Genomic DNA, 25,649 nt, shown 5'->3' with positions numbered 1-25,649 from the left:
TCGCTCATTATCCATTCTCTCCATATGCCCAAACCATTGCAACACCCTCTGCTTAACTCTGCCAGCCATCTCCCGAACAACTCCAGTTCTCCTTCGCACTTCATCATTTCGCACCCGATCCATACGCGTCACTCCACACATACTCCTCAGACATCTCATCTCCATTACATTCAAACTTTTCCTCTCTGCTACACCCATATTCCATGTTTCAGCCCCATATAATGCAGTCGGTACCACAACACCCTCATACAGCCTTCTCTTTACATCCATTCTAAGCGAACGACATTTAAACACTTTTTTCATTCCTCCCAGCACCTTTCCTACTTCATTTATTCTAAACTTCACTTCTGCATCTATTCTTCCATCCACAGCAACATGTGACCCTAGATATTTAAAACAATCTACCTCCTCAAGCAACTCACCATTCAAAACTATATTCATCCCCCTACCATCTATCAACCTCGTACACTTCATCACTTTACTCTTATTCTCATTTACTTTCAATTTCCTCCTTTCACACACCCTTCCAAACTCCTCTACCAACTGTCTCAATCTCTCCTCTGAATCAGTCACCAGTGCAGTATCATCTGCAAACAGCAGCTGCTTCAGATTCCACTCTCCTCCATCAACATTTACCAGACTCAGACCACCTAAAACTCTTGCATTCACCTCCCTTACAACACCATCCATGTAAATATTAAACAACCAAGGCGACATCACACATCCCTGTCGCAGCCCCACTCTCACGGGAAACCAATCACTCACAGCATTTCCCACTCTTACACACGCTCTACTATTTACATAAAAACTTTTCACCCCTTTTAGTAACCTACCATCAAGTCCATACAATCTTAAAACAGTCCACAAAGCCTCCCTATCAATTCTATCATACGCTTTCTCTAAATCCATAAATGCCCAAAACACATCCTTGCCTTTCGCTAAATACTTTTCACACACTTGTCTCACAGCAAACACCTGATCAATAATAATAATAATAATAATATACCAACATACTGATCTCTGGAAGTTTCTCAAAAATTTCTAAGATATACATACATGAGACTAAACCTCAACACACACATATAAAAACACAGGTGAAAACGTAATATAAACAAGTGTAAACATCTGTAACATCAAGGTAACATTTGCAACTAATTTCGCTTTTCCTCCTCTCTCCATGGACTGAAAAAATGAAGGTTGTATTCTGAGCTGCAGTATGGGGTTCGTTGCATTTGTCCCGTAGCGATTTATTTATTACGCCTTAACATTCTCTCATATGTTGCCATGTTACTTATACAGCTTTAGTAACGTGCATAAATCGCAAGGGAAGAGGTGTCACGGAATCTGCAGTCACCTAGGATACAGCATATAATACTGAGGAATTTATGTGGTCGCAAATTTGAGTGGTATTTCTAATCGGTTCGTGACGCCACTTCCATAGCGATTTAATTTGTATCATGTCGTTTTGTCCTTTTGTATTTTACTGCTACTCAGAATACGACCTTCAGTGTTGTCAATGACGTCTGATTTGAATAATAATAATAATAATAATAATAATAATAATAATAATAATAATAATACCGTAAGTAGTAGCAGTGGTAGTAGTAGCAGAATAGTTCCAGTAGTAAATAACAGTAGTGGTAGAAAAAATAATAAATACTACTCTTCTTCTACTACTACTACTACTAATAAATGTCCATGGAGGGAGGCAGGAGCAGGGGGAGGACTGAAGCTGCCTGAATAAACATAAAACATCTAAAGGTAAACACAATAAAAATCTCTATGCATATTAATACACATAAAAGACAACGTAATGTATACAGGTAAACACACACCCCTCCTAAAACTCATATGCACACCTGTAAGAGACGCAGGTGTGGTGAGAGGACAGGTGTGTAGGCAATGATGAGACGCAGGTGTGGAATACGGAGGCAGGTGTTAAGGCGACATGTAGGTGAGACGCAGGTGTGGTGATAGGACAGGTGTGTAAGCGATGACGAAAGTGTGTAAAAGACGACAACGATGATGTGGAGAACGAAGACAGGTGTGTAACAGACGAGGACGCAGGTGTGGAGTACCGAGGCAGGTGTGGAGTACGGAGGCAGGCGTGTAGAGGCAGGTGTGTATGGCTGGGTGAGGGGTAGGGCGCTGCTCATCAAAGCTGGCTGTGATAGTAAAGCGATCAGCGAGCTATGACAACCCAGTTTGATGCCAACACCGTACCCAGAGTCTGTCATCCTTACTGTCTTTACTACTATCATCCTTACTATCACCTCGTCTCTCTCCTTGTTTCGTTGTGATTTTCTTTGACTTTCTTCTGTAGTTACTGTCTTTTCTTCTTTCATTTACATCTGTCTTCACTACGTCTTCTTTCCTCGTTTCCATAAATGTCTAACGGATGGTTGGGATTCATTCAGTCTTTTTCTTCCGTCTTTCTTCGTGGTTTTCCTTCTCATTTTCTGTCGTGGTATTCATTCCTTCACAACTTCCTGCCTGTTTCTGCTGCTTTCCTGTCACTTTCTAATTCTTTCGTTTTTTTTTTTTCTCTTGTTTCGCTGTGTACTTTTTTTTTTCATACTAGGTACTCTTATCGTTTCACTTTTTTTTTTTCTCCTTTTTTCATGGCTCATTTCTTTTGCTGTCTTTTTGTGTGGTTTTCTTCTTTTTCCATTTCCTTTTTCTCTCCTTCCACATCCTTTCCCTTCACCCTTTCTTTCTTTCCTCTCCTTCCTTTCTTCTCTATCTCCACCTTCCCCCTCTACTACTTGTCCTTCCTCCTTCCTTCTCTCCATATCCCCCCCTTCAAGCTTCCTTTCTATTCCTCCTCCCTCCCTCCCTCTACGACCCTTTTCTTCCTTCCTGATCTTTGTCTTTCCCTTCCATCCTTTCGTTTTTTCCTATGCCCCTCCTTCCCTTCCATCCTTCATCCCTCAACCCCTCCTTCTCTCCATCCTTCCTGCTTCCATTCTCTTCAAGCATTCTCCCTTATCTCAGTCCCTCTCCTCCCTCCCTCACTTCCTTCTATCCTTCCATCCCTCTTCATCACTGTCTTTGTTTCCTCTTTCCTTCCTTCCATTCTCTCTTCTCCCTCACTCCTTCCCTATCTCTGAACTTTTCCATCCCTCTTCCCATCCTTCCCTCCTAATCTCTCTGTTCTTCTTCTCTCCATCTCTTTCCTATCCTTCCCTCCATCACACCATCCTTCCTCCCACCTATCCATCCATCCCTGCACCTCCTCATCTTTCCATCCCTCTTCTACCCTTTCTTCCATCCTTCTCCTATCTTTCTTCCCATCCTTCCATCCCTCTCATATGCTTCCTCCCATCCCTCCATCCTTTCCCTGCACCTCACCATCCTTCCTCCCATCTCTCCATCCTTCCGTCCCTCTCCTATCCTTCCTGCCATCCTGACCGGCAATATCGGTCCACCTTTGGCCGTGTGTGCAACGTTAATGGCTGACTGCATTATAGATGGCTGTAGGCGATGTAGTTGGGGAAGGAAGGGGGGGACTGGTGGATGTTGGGGGTTGATGCTGAGGATCTGGATGTTGGTGAGGGCGGGGAGTTTGGGGGGAGAGGGATGTTTGGGGGAAGGGGGATGTCGGGGGAGACGATGTTTGGGGGAAGGGGATATTGGAAGAGGCTATGGGTGTAATTTCAGGCTGGCAGAAACGATGGTGACTAGCTCTTTAGTACATATAAATAATTCCTTTTTTAACTTTAATTTGGACTGAAATTGGGTGAAGCTTAGCGTAGTATGCTGGGGAATGGGCTAGTTGTTACGTTGGTTGAATCTCCTCACTGTACACGATTAGTTTATGGATATTACACAGTTCTTTGGTTGGAAGTCGCAAGCTGGTGGAAACGTTGATGCTACGAGATGTTCAAATATTTCCACACTTTAGCTGGATCCTTGGCTGAAGTTAAGTGAAGCGGGTTGTAGCGGGTTGATGGGCTGACTGCTGATAGGACTGTGCCTGGCTTGGCTGTGGTCAGGTGCTGAGTTGTCTTGAGTGGCAGTCCCCGTGAAAGACAAGATAGTGAGATGTTGCAGTATCTTACATCTCACTACCCATGTCTTTCACAGCGACCCCACCTCTTCCTCTTCTTCTCTTCCTCCTCCACCTTGTCCTCCTCCTCTTCTCTTTCCCTTTTCTTCCCTCCTTCCTCTTCTCTTTCCCCCTTCTTCCCTCCCTCCTCTTCTCTTTCCCCCTTCTTCCCTCCCTCCTCTTCTCTTTCCCCCTTCTTCCCTCCCTCCTCTTCTCTCTCCCTTTTCTTCCCTCTCTCCTCTTCTCTTTCCCTTTTCTTCCCTCCCTCCTCTTCTCTTTCCCTTTTCTTCCCTCCCTCCTCTTCTTCTTTCCTCTCCATCAACCACTTCATTACAAGGATATACTGTATAATTTACTAATCCTACCACCTCCAGACGATTTTATTCAGCCTGAGAGTACCCGTATTCTCGTGGGGTAAAGAGGCTCCCTAGCACCTCTTCCTTAGCGATTTATTTTTGGATATGGCTGGCAAATATCCTCCTGTGCGTTATTCATGCAGAGTATGGCGATACTGGAAGGATTTATATAACAACGGAAAAGGGTAACAAGGTGTAGTTAAGCAAAATAAATCGGTTAGGAAGAGGTGTTAGGGAGCAAAATAAATCGGTTAGGAAGAGGCGTTAGGGAGCAAAATAAATCGATTAGGAAGAGGTGTTAGGGGGCAAAATAAATCGGTTAGGAAGACGTGTTAGGGAACAAAATAAATCGATTAGGAAGAGGTGTTAGGGGGCAAAATAAATCGATTAGGAAGTGGTGTTAGGGAGCAAAATCGGTTGGAAAGAGGTGTTAGGGAGCAAAACTGATCGGTCTGGAAGTGGTATTAGGGAGCAAAATAAATCGGTCAGGAAAAGGTGTTAGAGAGCAGAATAAAGCAATTTGGAAGAGGTGTTGGGGAGCAAAATAAATCGGTTAGGAGGAGGTGGTGTTAGGGATAGAATAAGGGCCCTACAGACACAAGAAAAAAAAAATCGTCTGGAGAGCAGGTATAAATTTTCAAAATGTCACCGTACTGAAGGGGTTGACGTACAAAAAATTAAAAATACTTTCAAGATAAGTCATTTAGTAAACCATGTAGCAATAATGATTTACTATTATTATTACTAATATTTTTATTATTATTGTAGCGATATAACAACTAAATTACAGACAGGGTAATTTTTTTCATATATTTTCTGGTACTCTCCCGCATCGAAATTTGGTGTGTGTGTGTGTGTGTGTGTGTGTGTGTGTGTGTGTGTGTGTGTATGTGTGTGTGTGTGTGTGTAAATGGGGGTACACGGTGAAATAAATTGCCTTTGGAAAATATACGGTAATTGATTGATACGTAAAAGGATTGCCTAGCTCGTTTTTATAACCACCCCTCTCTGACACACACACACACACACACACACACACACACACACACACACAAAATCGAACTCACAATACACATCCAAATACATAACACTAATCTCTCTCTCTCTGCCTATGAATCTATCAATCTTTCCATCAATATATCAGTCTATTAATCTACGTATCAATCAAACAACCTGCATGTATCCATCAATCAATTTTCCATCTACATCAATTTATCAGTCTATCCATCCACATCAATCTGTCTGCCTATCAACATCAATCAATCAATTCTTCCATCCACATCAATTTACCAGTGCATCAACCTACCCATCCATCCATCTATCTATTTATCTATCAATCTATCTATTTATCTATCTATCAGTTTCTCAGGGCCACTCACCGCGACCGCCTCTGTCTTGAAGTCGTCGAGGGCGTCTGTGGTGGTGAGGTGGAGTATGACGGGACACACCTGCTCCTGCACCTCCTCCCGACCCACCAACTCCTGCTCCAACAGTACTAGAAGAGCCGCCTGGGAGGTCTTACGAACCTGCACAAGGAGGAAACACAGACAGGGTTACTTCTCGCCTGGTGAGGTGGGGTTGGGTTAGGTTTGGGGTATGGTAGGTTAAGGTTGGGTATGGTATGGAGGGTATGGTAGGTTAGGTTAGTATTAAAATCTCAGGTCAGGCTGGGTCATTTCTAGGTTAGGCTGGAAATCGCCTTCAGAAACCACTTCACGACAAGAAATCTATCCGGTAAATTACATAGAAATAGTTGGAAATAAACCACAAAATCATGTCACCGGACTGAAGGGGTTACGTCAACCTCTCCGTACAACAGCAACAAACCCACCTTCACACTTAATAATATAATAATAATAATAACAATAATAATAATAATAATCATCATCATCCTAATTCCTACTAAAAAACAAGGAAAACATCCATTACCAATATAGCTCTCTCTCTCTCTCTCTCTCTCTCTCTCTCTCTCTCTCTCTCTCTCCCTCTCTCTCTGTCCTCCCACCTCCCTCAAATATGGCTGAAAATTCTCACTTTTTCCGAGACATGACATTTAAATCAAGTTCCTGATAATATTTTGGACACACTGTTTAATCAATACCAGAAATAGAAGCCCGGTACCCACCCCCTCTCTCTCTCTCAAAAAAGAAAAGAAAAAAAAGGTGGGAGTCAAAAAAAAAAAAAAACTATTCAAGCCTCGGTACCACCACCACCACCACCACCACCACCACCATCACGACCGCTATTTCTACTACTACTCTACCACCACCACTACTACTACCACTTGTACCACGACCACAACTCCTCACCTGATTGTTGGGGTCAGTGAGGTACCTAACGACCATAGGCACGAGGTGATTGGCCACTACCCCACCCAGGTTGTCGGGGTACTCATGGCACAGCACTGCCACCTGAGGCACCTGCTCCATCAACTCTGTACGCACCGACGCTTCTGTGGGCGAGAAAGAAAACAGTATTAGTAGTAGTTGTAGTGGCGGTAGTAGTTTATAATAGTTGTAGCAGTAGTAGCAGTTCTCGTTGTAGCCCCAGTTAATGTAGTAGTAATTCTTGTTGTCTTGTTGTAGCCATGTCTGAAATGTGAACCTTGTGTAGCCGGGAAGTAGTTATATCGGTGCCACCACGTGAAGGCGCCCCTCTCCAATACACACTGAACACTAATTACACACCAACGTAATATATAAATTTTAAGACAATAATATCAGCTCTGTTCTCACTGTCGCTTGTGAAGGGGAAAGAAAGGCATATTAATATACAGGCTTCTATATTAAGTCATGCGTCTTCTCATTACACCCAGTTCCGCTATCCTCACTCTCAGCTGAATAAAATCGTCTGGCGTTAGTTGATATTGGGTACTTTTTTTTTTTTTAATGTCCGACACTGGGCATAGGATTCACAGCCTGCTCCCAAGGCCCAGTGGTCCTCCTACATACCATACACCTTCACATGTCACCACTGCGGTGCTAACACCCACCGTCCATATTGAATACATGCTAGGGCAGTCTCATACAGGACTGGTGTCAGGTATTAGTGGGGGTATTTTTACGACATGTCGAAGGTTCTTCTGGTAGATCAGTAAAGTCTGCTTCTTTTTTTTTTTTTTATTAAATTCAAATCCTTAAACTGTTCCCTGCCCCAGCGGGGGTTTGAACCTGGGTCCAGTAGGACTCCATGCCACCTTTCTACCGACTGAGCTACCGCCACCCCCAAACTTGAGGCATTATAGGTAAGAAAAGGTTTCCATCTCATTGCCGCCAAAAGAAATGAGAGGGCAGAAAAAACCAATACTGTACAATTCACAAAGTAACATTAAACTTCATCTGTAAACTAAGCATGTTTGTTTCACGTGCTTGTGTTTACATCCCGCTCCCGTCAAAAAGAAAATAAATAACACGACGACGGGACTGACTGCGTGACTGATAACAACCTAATCCTGGGCAGCCAAAGATGATACAAAATGACATACCTAATACCTGTACTGTATTTTTCTGTATCTTTCTGTAACCCAGCATATCAGCACAGTTAAATACATGGCTTTTAAAATTTACAATAAAAAAAACAACACTCCAACTCCACATGCTTCTGTTTACATATTATTCGCACCAAAACTCCTACTCCACGTGCTTCTGTTTACATATTATTCGCACCAAAACTCCTACTCCACGTGCTTCTGTTTACATAAATTTTGCACCAGAACTCCTACTCCACGTACTTCTGTTGACATTAATTTTGCACCAGAACTCCTACTCCACATGCTTGTTTACATATTCGCACCAAAACTCCTACTCCACGTGCTTCTGTTTACATATTATTCGCACCAAACTCCCACTCCACGTGCTTTTGGCTATATTCGCGTATACTACCGCATTCTCTCCCTCTCCCTCTCCCTCTCCCAATGAAGCACTCCTACTCCAAGTGCTTCCGTTAACATTTCACGCCCGCAAAACGAATGAGATACGGAATAACGTCTACTGTCCTGTACTTTTTCTCTTAACAAAACCTACCAGATCACATCATCTTTATTAAAATTCAACATAACAATATACTCCCAAGCCTCATTTTGTAAATAACACACTTCCGCTAAAACAAAGAAAAAAAAAATACAGTACTATGATTTTTGCCACAGTAGTTTTTTTTTTTTCTGTACCAATAGTGATCTCCAAACCAATATTGCAACAGTACATTAAAAAAAAAAATATGTACCACTAACAACAAAATGGCAGATGAAGGAGTGAAGGAAAGTTCCTGTGTTACTCTGGATGTGTCAGAAAGAACTGGGGTATTTTCTGATGGTTTGGCTATGTGCTGTGAATGGAGAATGAGGCCGGCTAGAGTGTAAATATGCGATTACGGTGGAGGGAGGGTGGAAGACCGAGGATGAGACTGATATATGATGGAGAGGGTGGGCTGAAGAAGGAGCAGCCTACTGGCAGAAAGCACTAAGATTATCTTGGGATGGTTGGCTATGTGAAGAGACTGGCGAATGAGACGACTGCCCGTATTCTTAAACTTTTCCTTCCCTTTTAGATGCATGGGAAGCTCATCCTTCGCTGAACTGATATTCTTTAAAAAAATCCTTCCCTTTCTGAGCTGCTCGAATGCATCGTCTTTCCTGCGAGCAGCCAAAATTATTGGAACTCGACGGAATCATCTGACCCGTCTCTTCACAAATCCCATCGCAATATTTGTGCGTCCTTTTGTAGTTTATTGTCTTAAATATTTTTAAAATATCGATGAAAGGAGATGTACTGTATTATTAATACGACTTACAACGTTATACTGATTTTTAAAGTGCTATTTGTACATCTTTAAAAGTGTTACCCATGTCGGCCGAGATGTTTAGCCAGACATAAACAGAGCAGACGACGTACTACCTCCGATATTCATCCAGTCTTATATGATCAGACACTGACAAATCTTATACATTATGGCCAGGGTCACATAAGGATTTTTTTTCATGAAGTATTTTGCTTGTTAATTTGTCCGGGAAAGGAAAATCTGCCATCAAGGTCACACGAGTCGTTCGGCTCATGTCTCCCACCTGGAAAAAAAAAAAAAAAAAGTGAGCGCCGCCACGCGAGAACATGAGACGGACGTTAACAAGTGATCCTTACATTTATGAATAACAACATTAAAGACAATAATATTCCTCGAATATAATTTATTATCAAAATATTGTCTTGAGGAGTGAACACCGCTGCGGTGTTGGTCAGAATGGTGTTTAAGACTGAATAAAAACCATGCTAGTATGGATGTGGTGACGACCTCCCGCATCTCGAATGTGTTGTGCTTTCATTATCCAGCACGAGAATGTGTATTTTGATGTATTAGTTTATAATTCTAACGCTCCACCATACCAAATATCAGCAGGATGGGTCGTTTCAGCTTAACGGGGCTACCAACCTCAACATTTTCCCTTCCCTTCCAAGGGAATCTGTCTGGATACCGATGGAAATCAAAACTCCTTCGACGGGAGGCTAAAGTTTAGGGGAGGGATTGTTGTTAAGCATACAACTATGAGAGTTTCAGTATGAGAATACGGTGGAGGGAGGGGGAGACCGAAGAGAAGATTGAGTGATATATGAAATAGGTGAGTTGGAGAAAGGGCAGCCTAACGGTGGAAGACATGGTGACAGAGAGGCGAGTCACATGTACCGTAGTTCAAGGCCAATAGCTACGGCAAGGTCTTACTGCCCTTGCCGTAGTTAAGATAGACACTCCAACCCCACGTGTCTCTACCTCCAATTGCCGACAAAAGGTAGGGAAAAATTCAGGTGATACAAAAACGAAGAAATCTGATACTGAATGGAACTGTAATCAACAAACGCCTTCCCCACACACTTCTGCTTACAACCCCCCCCCCCAAAAAAAAAAGGCATAAATAAATATTAACAGCGCACTTTTTCAGTAGACAACTTCACGTGCTTCTGCCTACATCGCACTCCCGCCAATAGCAAAACTTTTCTGTACACAGCTCTACGTGCTTCTGCTTACTTCCCACTCCCGCCGTCGAAACAAGTATTGTACCTTTTCCGTAAACTTCTCCACGTGCTTGTGTTTACATCTTATTCCACTAAAAATACAAAGCACATAAACAACGCACTTCCTATATTCCACGTCAGTGTTTCCTAAAGTTTTCTGGCCGCGACCCTGAACACAGAAATTTTTTGGCCTGACGATCCTCAGGCCGGAAACACAATTTCAGTGTTTCATCATTTAGCTTTATCCACTAAAATCTATAGGATAAAATGCAATGGACAGCTTTATGTGAAATTCAGCAACATTTATGTAATAAATTTTACTGACTTTTATTTTAATAATCAATAAATTTCGATACTAACCTATGTTGATCAAAGGAAATGAAGGGGACAACTTCATATAAATGTAATAGTTTATCTTTAACATGTCTCCTTCCTTGAGTGAAAATTCCCTGGCTGCTTCCTCCAACAGACTATTAAACGGCTATCCTACTCATGAATTAGCTAGGCAATCACAGTATATATATATATATATATATATATATATATATATATATATATATATATATATATATATAAACAGGCAAACAAAATTTACGTTATGGTAACTACGTATCACAGACCGTCGGTCATCCAACACAGCAACGCTAGCAGTAACAAACAGTGTTGCCACCAAAAAATTTGGTAAATCTGAAGCTGGACGTCAAAAAATCTGTAGATCCCTCAAAGTGACCATTCCGTGGGTGGAAATGGAGAACTACCGCGTCCAAAATTTCCATAGCCTTCCCCTTGAACCTCCCGAATTTTTGCCTAACTGACCATAGAAAACACATAACACATCGTGAAGACAGAATTGGGTCATAATATAAGAGTACCATTGAGAGGTTACAAAATGATATTGCATTTTTTTTTTTTTTCGATAAATGGTGGACTGTGTATAGTCACTTGTTATCTCATGGAACTGGGCCTGTCACACAACCTGAATACAAAATTGTGGTTGCATCAATTATGATGAGCCTTCCTTATGAGATAGGAATGGATCTCCTTGGTTATAAGTCAAATCAAGTCCAATCCAACTACACTTGGTCATAAGCTAAACTGGAAAGGGGTGTAGTATCTTTGTTCAGTAAGTTGAACTCAGTCATTCATATTAACTCATTATAGCACAGAATCCACGCCAGAATTACAGCAAATACTGTACAATGTATTTCCAGGTGAAATAATGCACTTCTTTGCATCCCCCAATTAAAAAAATGCAGCAGTTGTTTTACAGTGCAGCTTCCAGTACAGGTGGTAGATTACACAGAATATGAAATATTGTCTTGGTGTGCAACTTTAAAAAAAATTTCAAAAGGCAGATGTAATATTTATATCTGATAAATTTCTTCTTATTCACAAAGGAAGCGAAGTCGTTATATATATAATGAAAATGTCTTCTAATATGAAAATCTGTTAAGCTTCTTTTTCAAACAAAATCTGACAATCTGAAAATAGTTACAAAATCTGTACATCTACAGATAAATCTGTGGAACTGGTAACGCTGGTAACAAATGATACTGCAATTGCGCCAGGCCTCAGCTGCCTCGGCGTACAGTGTTGGACGTGAACGGACTCGAAGACGTCAGGAGTTTTCATACATTTATCGATGCTTTACTCGTCACTATTTTCCTGTGCCAGTGTCTCAATGACGCTTTATCGCAAAAAATTGTAATGTATATATATTTGCATTATTTTGTACTTTTAACATTTTTTTTATTTATTTATTTATTTTTCCATACCATCCCGCCACCCTCTGGCGCATCCTTGCCACCCTCATCTGAGTCGCAACCATGAGTTGGGGAACAGTTGCTCAACGTGCTGCTGTTTACAATCCATTCAATGACAAAAATAAGTAATAAGGAGGTAAAAAAAAAATCCCATTCCCGCCAAAACAAAAACTGTAGTAATCTACATACAGTAAATAAGATTATGGTAATACCGTGAAAATAAAAGTACAGTACTAAAAAATAACATTATACTCATCCAACAACACACACACTCGTGCTTCTGTTTACATGCCACTCCACGTGCTTCTGTTTGCATGCCACTCCACGTGCTTCTGTTTACTTGTCATTCCCGCCAAAAAGCCGCCGCCAAACCGCCCGCGCACGAAGGTCACGTGATCACAACAATGGCGGCTACAAAACTTGGGGGGGGAGGGGGAGACGAGCGCGCCTTCTTTCTTAGCCTTCACAACTTTCCACAAGCGATTCATTCAGGGAGTTTAACAAGAGCGCTTTTCAAAATTAAACCATCAATCCCGTGACGCATTTTTGTATTTTATTTATTCCTAGTATTTTCAAACCATTTATTCAGTTTAGGAGAGGCTTTTCGAAATGGGAGGGGGGGTTGGATATCCCTCATTAACCCCTCCATTTTTCGAGGTTGTCAGCTGAATAAAATCGTCTGGAAACAGTAAGAATTAAGAGGAAAAACGCATACTGGATAGAAGGGGTTGATCCTCTGACTACAAAGACGATTTCTTCACTATTCTGGCTATTACAAGACGATTATCTTCACTATTCTGGCTATTACAAGACGATTATCTTCACTATTCTGGCTATTAACAGACGATTTTCTTCACTATTCTGGCTATTAACGGACGATTTTCTTCACTATTCTGGCTATTAACGGACGATTTTCTTCACTATTCTGGCTATTAACGGACGATTTTCTTCACTATTCTGGCTATTAACGGACGATTTTCTTCACTATTCTGGCTATTACAGGACGATTTTCTTCACTATTGACTATTAACGGACGATTTTCTTCAGCTTACGAGGGGCATTTAGGGTGATAATAATTAATGCCTGAAACACCACTATATACGAATCATCACTTTTTTATTTATTTATTTAAAAGGTAAAATTTTGAGAGGCTGTTACTCCTTATATGTCAAAAACTCTACACGAATCACACACACACACACACACAGAGCAACTTCAAATGCATCGAAATCTCCACTGCTCTCTCTCTCCCTCTCTCTCTCTCAGGACAAAAAAAGTTAACAGGATTGACATGAAAAGTTTACAGGCATCGAAATCTCCACGCCATGTAAGTCGGGCTAACTTTAAATGCTCTCTCTCTCTCTCTCTCTCTCTCTCTCTCTCATTTTCCGTATACTCTATTTTCTTTTTTTTTTCATGCTTCTGTCCTTCATTCCAGTTTTATATATATTTTTTTCATTTCTCTAATCTGTGTATCATTTCACTCACGCTTCTGTTGTTTCATTTATTTTTCATTTCCTTTATCATTTCAGTCGCGTTTTTCTCATTTTATTTTTTTTCTTCATTTCCCTCTCTCTCTCTCTCTCTCTCTCACACACACACACACACACACACACACAAACCTTCCCTGATCAGCTACCGGTCCGAGAGAGAGAGAGAGAGAGAGAGATAATCGGACCAACACATCAAGATAGTCCAGTATTATTAAAGGTGACCGGACGCACGGCAACGGACGGAAATATCTCCAGCCACGTACGGTAACGCGATGGGAAACAAAGATTTGAATTATTTTTGGAATTTTTTGAAGAGTAACGAATTCCAATACCCAGGCTGGCGGTTACTGTCTTTTAAAATGTCAGCGTTCGTTATCGTTTTCATAATCCCGTAAATCTGCATTCCTTGGTCGACGGTTATTTTCTTACTTTCAAAACTCGCAAGGCGGTTACTTACTGAAGTTTTTAGCATCCGTTGTAATTTTAATAATCTAGCAAAATTTGAATTCCCTAGGCGGCGGTTACAGCTTCGTATTTTGAAAACGTGTTCGGCGGTTAAAAAGGTCAAGAGCAACTATTTTAAATTCTAAAACGTATGTGCCGGTTATTATTACCTATTATGAAAACTTCGCCGTTAAGCGGTGGTTACTGTCCACTATTTTGAAAGCTGAAGGTTACTGTTCCCTATTTCGAAAACAGTCGGCGGTTACAGTTCCGCATTTTGAAAACAGTTGGCTGTTACTGTTCCCTATTTTTTAAGCAGTTGGCGGTTACAGGTCACTGTTTTGGAAAGTTGGCGGTTACTGCTAGGTATTTTGAAAACAGTTGGCTATTATCGTTCTGTATTTTGGAAACAGCTGGAAGTTACTGGTCCCTATTTTTGAAAACAGTTGGGGATTACTGGTCCCTGTTTTTGAAAACAGTTGGCAGTTATTGCTGTTTTGGAAACAGCGGTCACTGTTCCCTGAGGGGGTTTGCACGGTTTAATGGGCATCAAATCAAACCTAACCTAACCTAGCCTGATCTAATCTGACCTAACACAGCTCAATCTAACCAAACCGAACCAAGCCAAACCTAACCCAACCCATCAAATCTATCCTAACTTAATTTAATCCTGTCGCCTCCTTATTTTTCTCTCGCCATTAACTCTTATAAATTGGTGTTATAAATAAACACTAATGACACTACCGGCACTAATGTAATTTAACAAAGGGTTTCGTCCATTTGCAGCCTCCTTCCCGCAGCTCTGGGACAGAAGAATGCAACGGCCCTACAGCCCTTCTCCGGCACTTCTTCGTGACTAGCATCGCATTCTAACGTTAATATCTTGTTTTAGCGCAACACTGAGGGGAAGACAGTAATTTTACGCCAAGTTAAAATGAAAGGAGTATAGTAACGAAGATGAAAAAAGAAAAACTACTATTCTTTGCAATTAAAAAAAAAAAAAAACATATAGACAGAGGTACATAGATAGATAGACACAGATAGATAAACAGATACATATAATTAAAGCAAAATAAAATATCGACAAAATGCGTCCTAGGGGTGAAGGGGTACATGAAAAAAGAAAACGTCGCCGTACTGAAGGGGTTATGGCGAATCTACCACCGTCAGCTGCAATACGTACAAGGTCAGTGTGTGTGTGTGTGTGTGTGTGTGTGTGTGTGTGTGTGTGTGTGTGTGTAAATAGGCTCTTCGTCTTCTCCCCCTCTCCCTTCCTCCTCCTCTTCACCTCTTCCTCTTCTCTTATTCTCTCTTTCTCTCTTCCTACCCTTCCCTCTCCCTTCCTCTTCTTTGCCAATCTTCCCCCTTCCATCCCCTCTTCATTTCCTTTCCCCCTTTTTCCTCTTTCTCTCTTCCTCTTCTCCCTTCTCTCCTCTTCCTCCCCTCTTTACAATCTCTCTCTCCCTTTTCGCATCCTTCTCTTCCATTTCTCATTCTCCTCCCTCCTCTCCCGTCTCTCTTTCCTTTCCTCTTCCCTCTTTCCTTTTCCTCACACTTTCTCTCCCTCTCTCTCTCTCCTCCACCTCCATCTAATTCCTCTCCTTTCCCATTGCCTCCTATACACTTTCCTTTTCTCTTTTCTTTCCTCCTCCTCCTCCTCCTCCTCCACCTCTTCTTTCCTCCCTCTCTCCCTCCCACGCCTCCAATCTACCTCCTAACCCAAAAATGGCGTACTCTGAGCGTAGACTTCTGCGAAACGTGATGTTAATTTAGACCGCCATTAACATGTAGAAAAGAAGTGATTATTTTATCTATACGGAGGACTTTGCAAAATAATGTGACAATAGGGTAAATGGAGGGAGGGAGGGAGGGAGGGGAGGAAGAGACAGAGGGAGAAGGAAGTAATGTAGGGAGACAGGAAGGAGGAAAAGATGAAGGGAAAGATGGAAGAGAAAATGAATGAAGGAGGAAGGAAAGGAGGAGGAAAGAAGGAAGGTGGAAGGAAGTAGTAAAAATGGGAGGCAGGAAAAATGGAATAAAATGACGAGGAAGAAGGAAGGGAGAGAGAGAGAGAGAGAGAGAGAGAGAGAGAGAGAGAGAGAGAGAGAGAGAGAGAGAGAGAGGAGGAACAGCTAAAGAAATGGAAAGGAAGAAAAGAAAGGGAAGGAAAGCGAAGGGGAAGGGAAGAGGAACAGGAAGACGAGGAAAGAAGACAAAAGAGGAATATACGGGAAGAAGAGGAAGAGAATGAGAAGAGGAGGGGGAAGAGAAAGACAAAGTTGAGACAGGGAGGGAAAAGAAACGAGAGAGGAAATTAAACAGATGGGGAGCCGTACGACGACGAGGAGGAGGAGGAGGAGGAGGAGTGGACAGAAAAGGAGAGAGGGGAAGGGGGAGAGGAAGAGGAAAAGGAAGACGGTGAAGAAAAAGGTGAGGAAGACTGAGAGGGAGGAGGATAAGAGCGAGGAAGAGGAAGAAAAGGAGGGATAAGAGGTAAGTATAGGAGAGATGGAAGGAGAGGGAGGAAGAGAGGGAAGGAGATAGGGAAGGAGAGACGGCAGGAGAGAGGGAAGGAGAGGATGAATGAGAAAGGGAAGGAGAGAAGGAAGGAGATGGAATGAGGGAAGGAAGGAGAGGGAGGAAGTGAAGGATGAGAAAAGGAGGAATACTGGAGGAGGACGAGGGGGGGGGCGAGGAGGAGGAGAGGAGAAAGGATGGGGAGAACAGGATAAATGGAGAGGGGGAGGAAGGAAAGGAGAAAAAGAAGAGGCAAATGAAGGGACTGAAGGAAGGAAGGAAAGAAGGGAGGGAGGGAGAATAGAGGATGGAGTAACAGACAGAGGATGGGAGAGAGGGAGGGAGGGAGGGAGGGAGGGAGGCTAGGAAAGGGTAAATTAAGAAGGGTGAAGGGAGGGAGGGAGGGTGGTCGGAAAGGAGGGAGGAAGGGAAAGCCAGAGATGGAGGAAGGGGAGGAGAGGAGGAAGGACAGAAGGAGGGAAGAGAGAAAGGACTGATAGGAGGGAAAGGTATGGACAAGGAAAGGAAGAGACTCAATATGGAGAGAAAAAAAAATGGAGAGAAAGACGGGAAAAAGAGAGAATTAGAGGGAGACACACAGAATGAGGGAGGAAAGGAGGGAAAGAGGGAGGAAGGGATGGAGAGAAGGAAAGAGGGAGGAAGGGGAGGGGACAGAGTTGATTGAGGAGAGAAAAAGGGCGAAAAAAAAAAAAAAAATGCTTGGAGAGAAGATGGTGAGAGGGAGAGAGGGAGGGAGGAAGGGATGAAAAGAGGTGAGGACAGGGAAGACAGACAGAGAAGAAAAAAAAAGGGGGGGAGTGAGAAAGACTAAAGGGTGGGATGGAGAGAGGAGGGAATAGAGAGGGAGGGAGGAAGGAAAAGAGGGGAGGGAGAGAAAAGGAGAGAGAGAGAGAGAGAGAGAGAGAGAGAGAGAGAGAGAGAGAGAGAGAGAGAGAGAGAGAGGGGGAGGAGAGAGGGGGGGGAGGAGGGTAAACACAGAAGGCTCAGTTTTCAACCCAAATGTTTGAGATGCGCATGTTCTCTCTCTCTCTCTCTCTCTCTCTCTCTCTCTCTCTCTCTCTCAAAAGTAAGAAAGTGAGTGAAATAAAAAGCACACGAGAAAGTAGGAAAGAAGGATAAAAAGAAAAGGGAGCAAGGAGCACTGAAGGAGGGGGGAGAGAGAGAGAGAGAGAGAGAGAGAGAGAGAGAGAGAGAGAGAGAGAGAGAGAGAGAATCAAGAACGCAGCGAAACAAAATGAACCACGAAAATAAAAGCCAATAAGCATAACAAAACACAGAATAAACCACCTTGTAAAAACTGTTGCGAATCTGTTTACACACAACATAACTCGCCATTAGGACTGTTTACCCGCCTCTGACGCCTTCACGCGGTGGCACATTTACGACGGAGGAGGGAGACAGCCGTGGATATCAGTAAAGAAGAAAAATGAAAATTATATACGGTCTTCATTCATTAACGCTTTCAGCTCAAGTAAGTTCTGAGAGAGAGAGAGAGAGAGAGAGAGAGAGAGAGAGAGAGAGAGAGAGAGAAATTTTCGAACCAGACAGCAGCGACAGAAAGGTTCACACACACACACACACACACACACACACACACACACACAAACAATGCTAGCAGTAAAGGGGTGAATATTTTCCTGCACTATACGTCATTTAAATCCCACCCATCCCTGGCCTTTAAACCATGAGTCATTTTTAAAACCCTCTGACGGCCTTTGGAGTTTAATCTTTGCTGCCAGACGATTTTACTCAGCTTATAGATGACCTCTCGTACTAAGGGGGTTTACTAGGGCACCTCTGCAGTTCAGTGTCTCCTGAGCTGAATAAATCGCCTGAATAAAATCGTCAGGGCAAGATTATAAGGAAAAAAGGCCCCGGGCTCGATAGGTTATGGCAATCTGTACACAAATTAAGTTCTATACTCCTTTTACTCAAACTTGGTCTAAAATTGCCATCTCTTCACCTTGAATGCTTAGTTGTAACAACAGAGTAACACCAGAATATGATGCTAGTCACGAAGATGTGCTGCCAAAAGGATGTAGGGTCGCTTTTTCTGCCACTTGAGCCTTGTGAAGTGAGCTGGAAAAGGGCGAAAATCTGGGCCATGTTAGAGTGAAAAGAGTATAGGGCTTAAAAGTCTTGGCTCATCTCAACGTGATCCCGGTGGACTGCAGGATGAAGTTGCCCCTCTCCTGCAGCCCCACCATCCTCCTTTGGGGGAAACTGGGAGGGAGTTGAGTAAGCGGCATTTATAGAAGAAGACAATACTACGGATCGACAGTCTTTCCGCGGCACTTCTTCGCGACTAGCATCAAAGAGATAATCTCTTGTTACAAACTCGGCATTCACGATGGAGAGTTGAATTTGGGCATAGCTAAACGGAATAAAAATCACCAGTCAGCTCCCCCGCCCACTTAAATCAGTACCACCACAAGAAGTCGCCCCTCTCCAGCACCAGGGGGAGAACTAGCCCCTTCAGTACAAAGACGTAAAACTAGATTTTCGTTCTCATGCTGCCTGATATCCCGTAGCTTAATGGAAAACTAATGCAACACTATGGCTTATATTGTATATGCATTTTGTTTTTCTGCAGCACTTCTTCGTGACTAGCATCATATTCTAGTTTTAATCTCGTGTTACAGCTTAGAACAAAAATATACTACGAAGTTCTTTAGCCTAAAATTGACTTTCGAACGGAGATGCATATAATCTCCATTAACCCCTTCAGTAAAATGGGTCTTAAGTTGAATGAAATCGTCTGGAAGTAGCAATAATTAAGTGGAAAAAAAAAAGCGTCATCGGTGTGATGGTGTTAAGGTAAAGGGTACAAAATAATTCGCATATGAACAGGTGTTAAAAGGCTCCTAGGCCCGCGAAATAGCCTACGTCTTCTAAATACATCAAGGTAGATATCCAAAGTAGTACAATCATTTTACGAGTTCGTCTACTACACTACTGCGTCTACTACACTACTGCGTCTACTTCACACACGTCGCTTTCCTCCCTGACGCATCACATCACAGAGGATCATCTACGCACCCCCCCCCCAAAAAAAAAAAAATAAATAAATCAAAACCTTCTCAGCTTAGAAATATTAGCTACCGGAGGAGAGCAAGAGAAATAGTATGAACAAACCAACCCTCTCTCAGCCTGGGAATATCAGCCAACAGAGGAAAGTGGTAAGTAGAAGAGGTGAAATATTAGGAACATATCAAGCCACTCTCACCTTAGGAATATTAATCAGCGGAAGAAAGTGAGACGTACAAGTGCTGAAATACTGGGAACAAACCAAGCCTCTCTCGGCTTAGGAATATTAATCAGAGGAGGAAAGTGAGGCGTACAAGTGGTGAAATATTGGGAACATACCAAGCCTCACTCAGCTTAGGAATCTTAGCTAGCGGAGGAATGTGTGAAACAGAAGAGGTGAAATACTAGGAACATACCAAGCCTCCCTCAGCTTATAAATATTAGCTAGCAAAGGAATGTAATAAGTGGAAGAAGAGAAATATTAGGAACAAACCAAGCCTCTCTCAGGAATACTAGCCAGCGGAAGAATGTGAGAATTAGAAGAGGTGAATTACTAGGAACATACTAAACCTTTGTCACCTTGGAAATAAGAGCCAGCAGAGGGATGTGGCAAGTAGAAAGGGTGAAATATTAGGAACATACCAAGCCTCTCTCAGCTTAGAAAACTAGTGAGCAGAAGAAAGTGGCAAGCAGAAGAGGTGAAATATTTGGAACATATCAAGCCTCTCTCAGCTCAGGAATACTAACCAGCAGAGGAAAGTAACAAGCACATGAGGTGAAATATTACAAACATACCAAGCCTCTCAGCTTAGAAATCGTACCCAGCAGAGGAAAAGGACAGGCAGAAGAGATGAAAGAGTAGAAACAAACCAAGCCTCTCTCTGCTGAGGAATATTAGCCAGCAGAGGAAAGTGACAAGTAACAGGGGTGAAATATTAGGAACATATCAAGCCTCTCTCAACTCAGGAATATTAGCCAGCAGAGGAAGAGGACAAGCAGAAGAGGTGAAATATTAGGAACATACCAAGCCTCTCTCTGCTCAGGAATATTAGCCAGCAGAGGAAGAGGACATGCAGAAGAGGTGAAATATTAGGAACATATCAAGCCTCTCTCTGCTCAGGAATATTAGCCAGCAGAGGAAGAGGACAAGCAGAAGAGGTGAAATATTAGGAACATACCAAGCCTCTCTCTGCTCAGGAATATTAGCCAGCAGAGGAAGAGGACAAGCAGAAGAGGTGAAATATTAGGAACATACCATGCCTCTCTCTGCTCAGGAATATTAGCCAGCAGAGGATAGTGAGAAGCAGAAGAGGTGAAATATTAGGAACAAACCAAGCCTGTCTCAGCTTAGGAATATAAAACTTCTTGAACAGGTAGGAATAATTCTCACTTTTCACAGATTTACGGTAGTGTGAAATTAATGATCGTATGACTTACAAACTACAAACGAAGGCACGACCCGTAAAGCCTGACGATGGTTCCTGACGTACGTGCTGACCGCATTTTGTACTGTGGGATGCAGGCTGATCAAATCTAATAACCACTGGCGTACTGGGAATGCCCGGAAAGCAAATAAATAAATCCTGTCTTTCCCCTAGCGACGCAAATGTAAAATGGTCGCGGGCTTTAAACTTAATTCGGGAGGGGGAAAGCAAACTTGGAATCTTCGTTATTAGGGTTGGTAAGTAGGCCTGATAAATTGGTTGAATAAAGCATCATCAAGAGGTCAAAGCTTTTATTTTCTTGGGCGAAATGTAACCCCAAGAAAATAGAGTTCCTTACCTTTAAATGGCGCTTTAATTCCACCAGTTTTTAGCGGACATTTGTGTAAAGCATATTCATCCCATACTAAAGAATGCAATGCCTGTTATTTATTTTTTGTATTAGCCTGCATCCCACATTACATACTGCAACGCCTATGGTTATTTTTGTATTAGCCTGCATCCCACATGTACACACTGCAGTTATCTGTGGTCCAAAGAGGTCAAACATGTTCTATATTCGAGTGGTAAAAAAAAAAAAAAAAAAAAAAAAGAGAGAGAGAGAGAGAGAGAGAGAGAGAGAGAAAAGAGGAAGTACGCTGCCTTTACCTCAGCGATTATTTCTGCCCTTTGAGACAGACGCCGCATAATTAACTTCAATATTTCCAAACGATTTTACTCAGCTGGTGGGATTGTCTAAATGGAAGGGTTTAATATGGCCTTAATTAACCCTTCAACAAAAGTTCTCCCAGAGGTAAACACAAGCGATCAGATATGGCGACATAAAGGACAGCATATTTCCATCAGTGTCAATAAAATAACTGATTTAATTTATCTTCCGTACCACATACTTCTTGTCTGCCAAAGTTAATGAATTTTACGGTCTTGGTTTGCCGTTACATAATATTTCCAGTGCGTTCCTCTTCCACACCAGACGAATACTTTTAACCCCACAAAGTCAAACAATTCAACGCACTTAATCTGCCCTGTATCACAATATCCATAGAGCGCATACCTCCGCAAACACCAACAGAATTTTTTATATATTCCCGATCCGGATCCAACTCAAAATCTAGTCAACTCTACCTTGACCCCCTGCCCACATATCCACCAAATTTAACAGAACTCCGATAACGACTTTTTGAGATATACAGTGAAGAAACAAACAGACGCAAGGGTGAATACATAACCACCTCCAACTTGGCAGAGGTGAATTAACGTCCTCTGGGTGAAGGGGTCAATGGAAAGTTTATACTGTGTCTCAGAAGTTTTAGACACAACAATAGGGCATGATAAGAGTCCTGCACTAGTCCATTTAGCTGCTACTGTGCATATGAGACCACCAGTAGTCCGTTTAGCTGCATGGTACTGTGCATGATAAGACCCCCAGTACTCCGTTTAGCTGGTACTGTGCATGATAAGACACCCGGTACTTCTTTTAGCTGGTACTGTGCATGACACCCAGTACGGTACTCCTTTTAGCTGGTACTGTGCATAAGAGACCTCCAGTACTCCGTTTAGCTGCCTGGTACTGTGCATGATAAGACCCCCAGTACTCCTTTTAGCTAGTACTATGCATGGTAAGACACCCCCAATACTCCGTTTAGCAGGTACAGGTCCCAATACATACCATCATTTGAGGACAAGGAGTTCATGATGTCCAAGACCGATGCTACGTCTTCGGGCACGCCAACCACGGCCCTCAGCGTCTCCTGGATGCTGCGGGCCACCATTTGCCTGCAGGGGGGAGACGAGGGGGGCTTAGCTGGCTTGGTGCGGCATGGGGGGGGGGGAGGCTTGGGGGTTGTGAAAAATTATTAGGGGGAGGCTTGGCGGTTGTGAAAAATTATTGGAATGAGAAAAGTTGGTGAGGGTGGTGAAAAAATGTGATGTTACACAGATACAATGACTACACAGACACTGAGGTCCCTTCTTGGGGGTCTAGCCTTAAGATGACTAATGTAAAGGTCACGAAATCACACCTATCTATCTCTATCTACTGAGAGAGAGAGAGAGAGAGAGAGAGAGAGAGAGAGAGAGTGAGAGAGAGAGAGAGAGAGAGAGATCCCTACACATACACCACACCCCACATCCCCACATATAAATAACATATACCAACCTACCCTACCCCATCGCCTATATCCCAGGTACATATATATTAGGTAAATGTTATATGCATGTGAAACTGCTTATAGGGGAATTATAGATGGATAGGACGGACACGGGGGAATAGGGAAATACATAAATGATAGCAAGATATAGCCAAACCTTCAATCCTCCATAGTATTATTTTTGTGTTTGTTGGTATTATTATTATTATTATTATTACTACTACTATAACTATTACTACTACTACTAACTACTACTAGTACTACTACTATTATTATTACTACTACTACTACTACTACCACCACCACTACTACTATAACCATTACTACTACTACTACTACTACTACTTCTACTTCTACTATTATTAGTATTATTATTATTACTACCACTACTACTACTACTATTATTAGTATTATTATTATTAATTATTATTATTATTATTACAGGTCATGCATCAGTTAAAAGTCTGGTAATGGCAAATTCTCAGTAATAAATAATAAAAATAAACACAAAAACACACCCTTAACCTGACCCATCCTTAGTTTTAAAAATCGTATGGAAGTGGCAAGAATTAAATAAAAAATAAATTACACTTACACCTATATACACTGGCTAAATCGCTTGAAGACACACGTTACGGTAAAATAAGGGTGGAATGACGCTGGAGAGGGAGGCCTTCACGTGGTGGCACCGATATTACTGGGGGGTAGGCCTGCACTCTACCGGATTCACATTTTAACGAGTGGAAATAGTAACATTTTTATGTGTGTATGTGTGTGTGTGTGTGTGTGTGTGTGTGTGTGTGTGTGTGTGTGTGTATTTTTAAATGAGAAAATTCCTTCAACTGAATGAAATCGTCCAGAGAGCCAGATTAATAAATAATAACCGTCTTCAGAGAGAGAGAGAGAGAGAGAGAGAGAGAGATACACCACGTGGTCTCTGGCCTTGTGGCGCCAGGGGGATGTGGAAATTAGTTGGGGGGGAGGGGAGGATCCGGGAGGGGGGAGGGGGGAGGAGAGAGAGATCCGGGTGGGGGACGAGGGAGGGAGAGAGGAGAGAGATTTCGGAGGGAGAGAAGATGGAGGAACTTGGAGGGATGAGGAGAGGAGAGGAGGGGATCAGAGGAGAGAGGACAATAGAGACGAGAAGAGGGAGGGAGACTAGAGAAAGGCCTTGAGAGGGAGACAGATTTAGGGAGAAGATCGGGAGGAGGGGAGGCTGGTAAGGGTGGGGACAAGGGGAGGGAGGGAGATGTACAGGGAGAACCACAGGGAGGGGGAAAGAGATGGAGGTTCAGGGAGATGTGTAAAGGGAGACCTATTGGGAAGGAGGAAAGAAGGAGACATGGGGAGGTATGTAGAGGGAGACTAAGGGAAGGGAGGAAGACTATGGGGAGGGAGGAAGGGAGGAAGACTTGGGGAGATGTTTAGGGAAGGATCTTGAGAGTGAGGGAAGGAGATTCAATGAGATCTATATAGGGATGGAGGGAGAATTAGGGAGATGACTGGAGGAAACAGGGGGAGGAGAAGGGAAACAAGAGAGGGGAAGGAAGGGGAAAGGAGAGGGGTAAGAAGAGGAGAGGAGAGGGGAAAGGAGAGGGGTAAGAAGAGGAGAGGTGAGGGGAGAGGAGAGGGGTAAGAAGGGGAAAGGATAGGGGAAAAGAGGAGAGGAGAGGGGAAAGAAGAGGACAGGAGAGGGGAAAGAAGGAGAGAGGAGAGGGGTAAGAGGGGGAAAGAAGAGAGGAGAGGGGAAAGAAGGGGTACGGAGGGGAGGGGGAGGAGTGAGGGAAGAGATGAAGTACACAGGAAATCAAGTTAACATAAAGCCTATTGGTCCTTCACTCGCTAAATACACCAAAGATATAGTTAATGACTTGAAGTAAAGACTGGAAGAGAGAAAGAGAGGTCATGAGGAGGGAGGGGGTAGGAGAGGGGACATGGGAGGAATGGAGAGGGAGGAAAAACGGTAGGAGGAAAAGGAGGAGGGTGAGGAGGGGCAGGATGTGAGAGGGATACGCCAGGGGGAGGGAGGAAGAAGGGTAGGATGCGACAAGGATAGGGACCATGTCAAAATCAGGTCAGGGCACTGGAAGGGATGGTAGTCTAACAAGAGCTTTTGTCGACCGTTTGACCTGCGTCGCACCATAAACCGTCAAGAAGAAATGAGCAAAGGAATGGGTGGCGTGGGATGAGATGATGGCTGGCGGTGGGGATGGGCAGGGAAAGTATACCCTGTGTAAATGGGTGTAGTGAGGGTACTGGATGGATTTTTTGTTTTGTTTTTGTTTTTGTTTAGAGTGTGTGTGTTGGAGAGTAAAGAAATGGGTGTGGGGGCCAGAGAAATGGATGGGATGAGCTGGGACTGTGGAGAGGGATGGGGAGGGACCATGAC

General features: G+C 42.9%; 1 protein-coding gene across 3 annotated transcripts in view; it reads right to left on the bottom strand.

Moving 5' to 3' along the window:
• Positions 1-25,649, bottom strand: part of LOC145403039 (serine/threonine-protein phosphatase 4 regulatory subunit 1-like) — a 275,696-nt gene that overhangs the window by 61,793 nt on the left and 188,254 nt on the right. For all 3 annotated transcript variants that reach the window (XR_013897924.1, XM_080274880.1, XM_080274879.1), the window contains exons 2-4: positions 22,780-22,886; positions 6,714-6,856; positions 5,784-5,930 (exon numbers count right to left, since the gene is read on the bottom strand). Coding sequence is in view for 2 of the 3 variants with exons in the window: in XM_080274880.1 (XP_080131006.1) it covers positions 5,784-5,930; positions 6,714-6,856; positions 22,780-22,882 (393 nt within the window). In the remaining variant the exon portion in view is untranslated. The remainder of the gene's footprint in view (positions 1-5,783; positions 5,931-6,713; positions 6,857-22,779; positions 22,887-25,649) is intronic.

The sequence above is a fragment of the Coenobita brevimanus genome, chromosome 60 (assembly GCF_032717465.1).
Source record: "Coenobita brevimanus isolate Jiangsu-jjx chromosome 60, ASM3271746v2, whole genome shotgun sequence".
Classification (NCBI taxonomy): domain Eukaryota; kingdom Metazoa; phylum Arthropoda; class Malacostraca; order Decapoda; family Coenobitidae; genus Coenobita; species Coenobita brevimanus.
The sequence above is the reverse complement of the archived record's forward strand: the minus strand, read 5'-3'. Positions and strand labels throughout refer to the sequence as shown.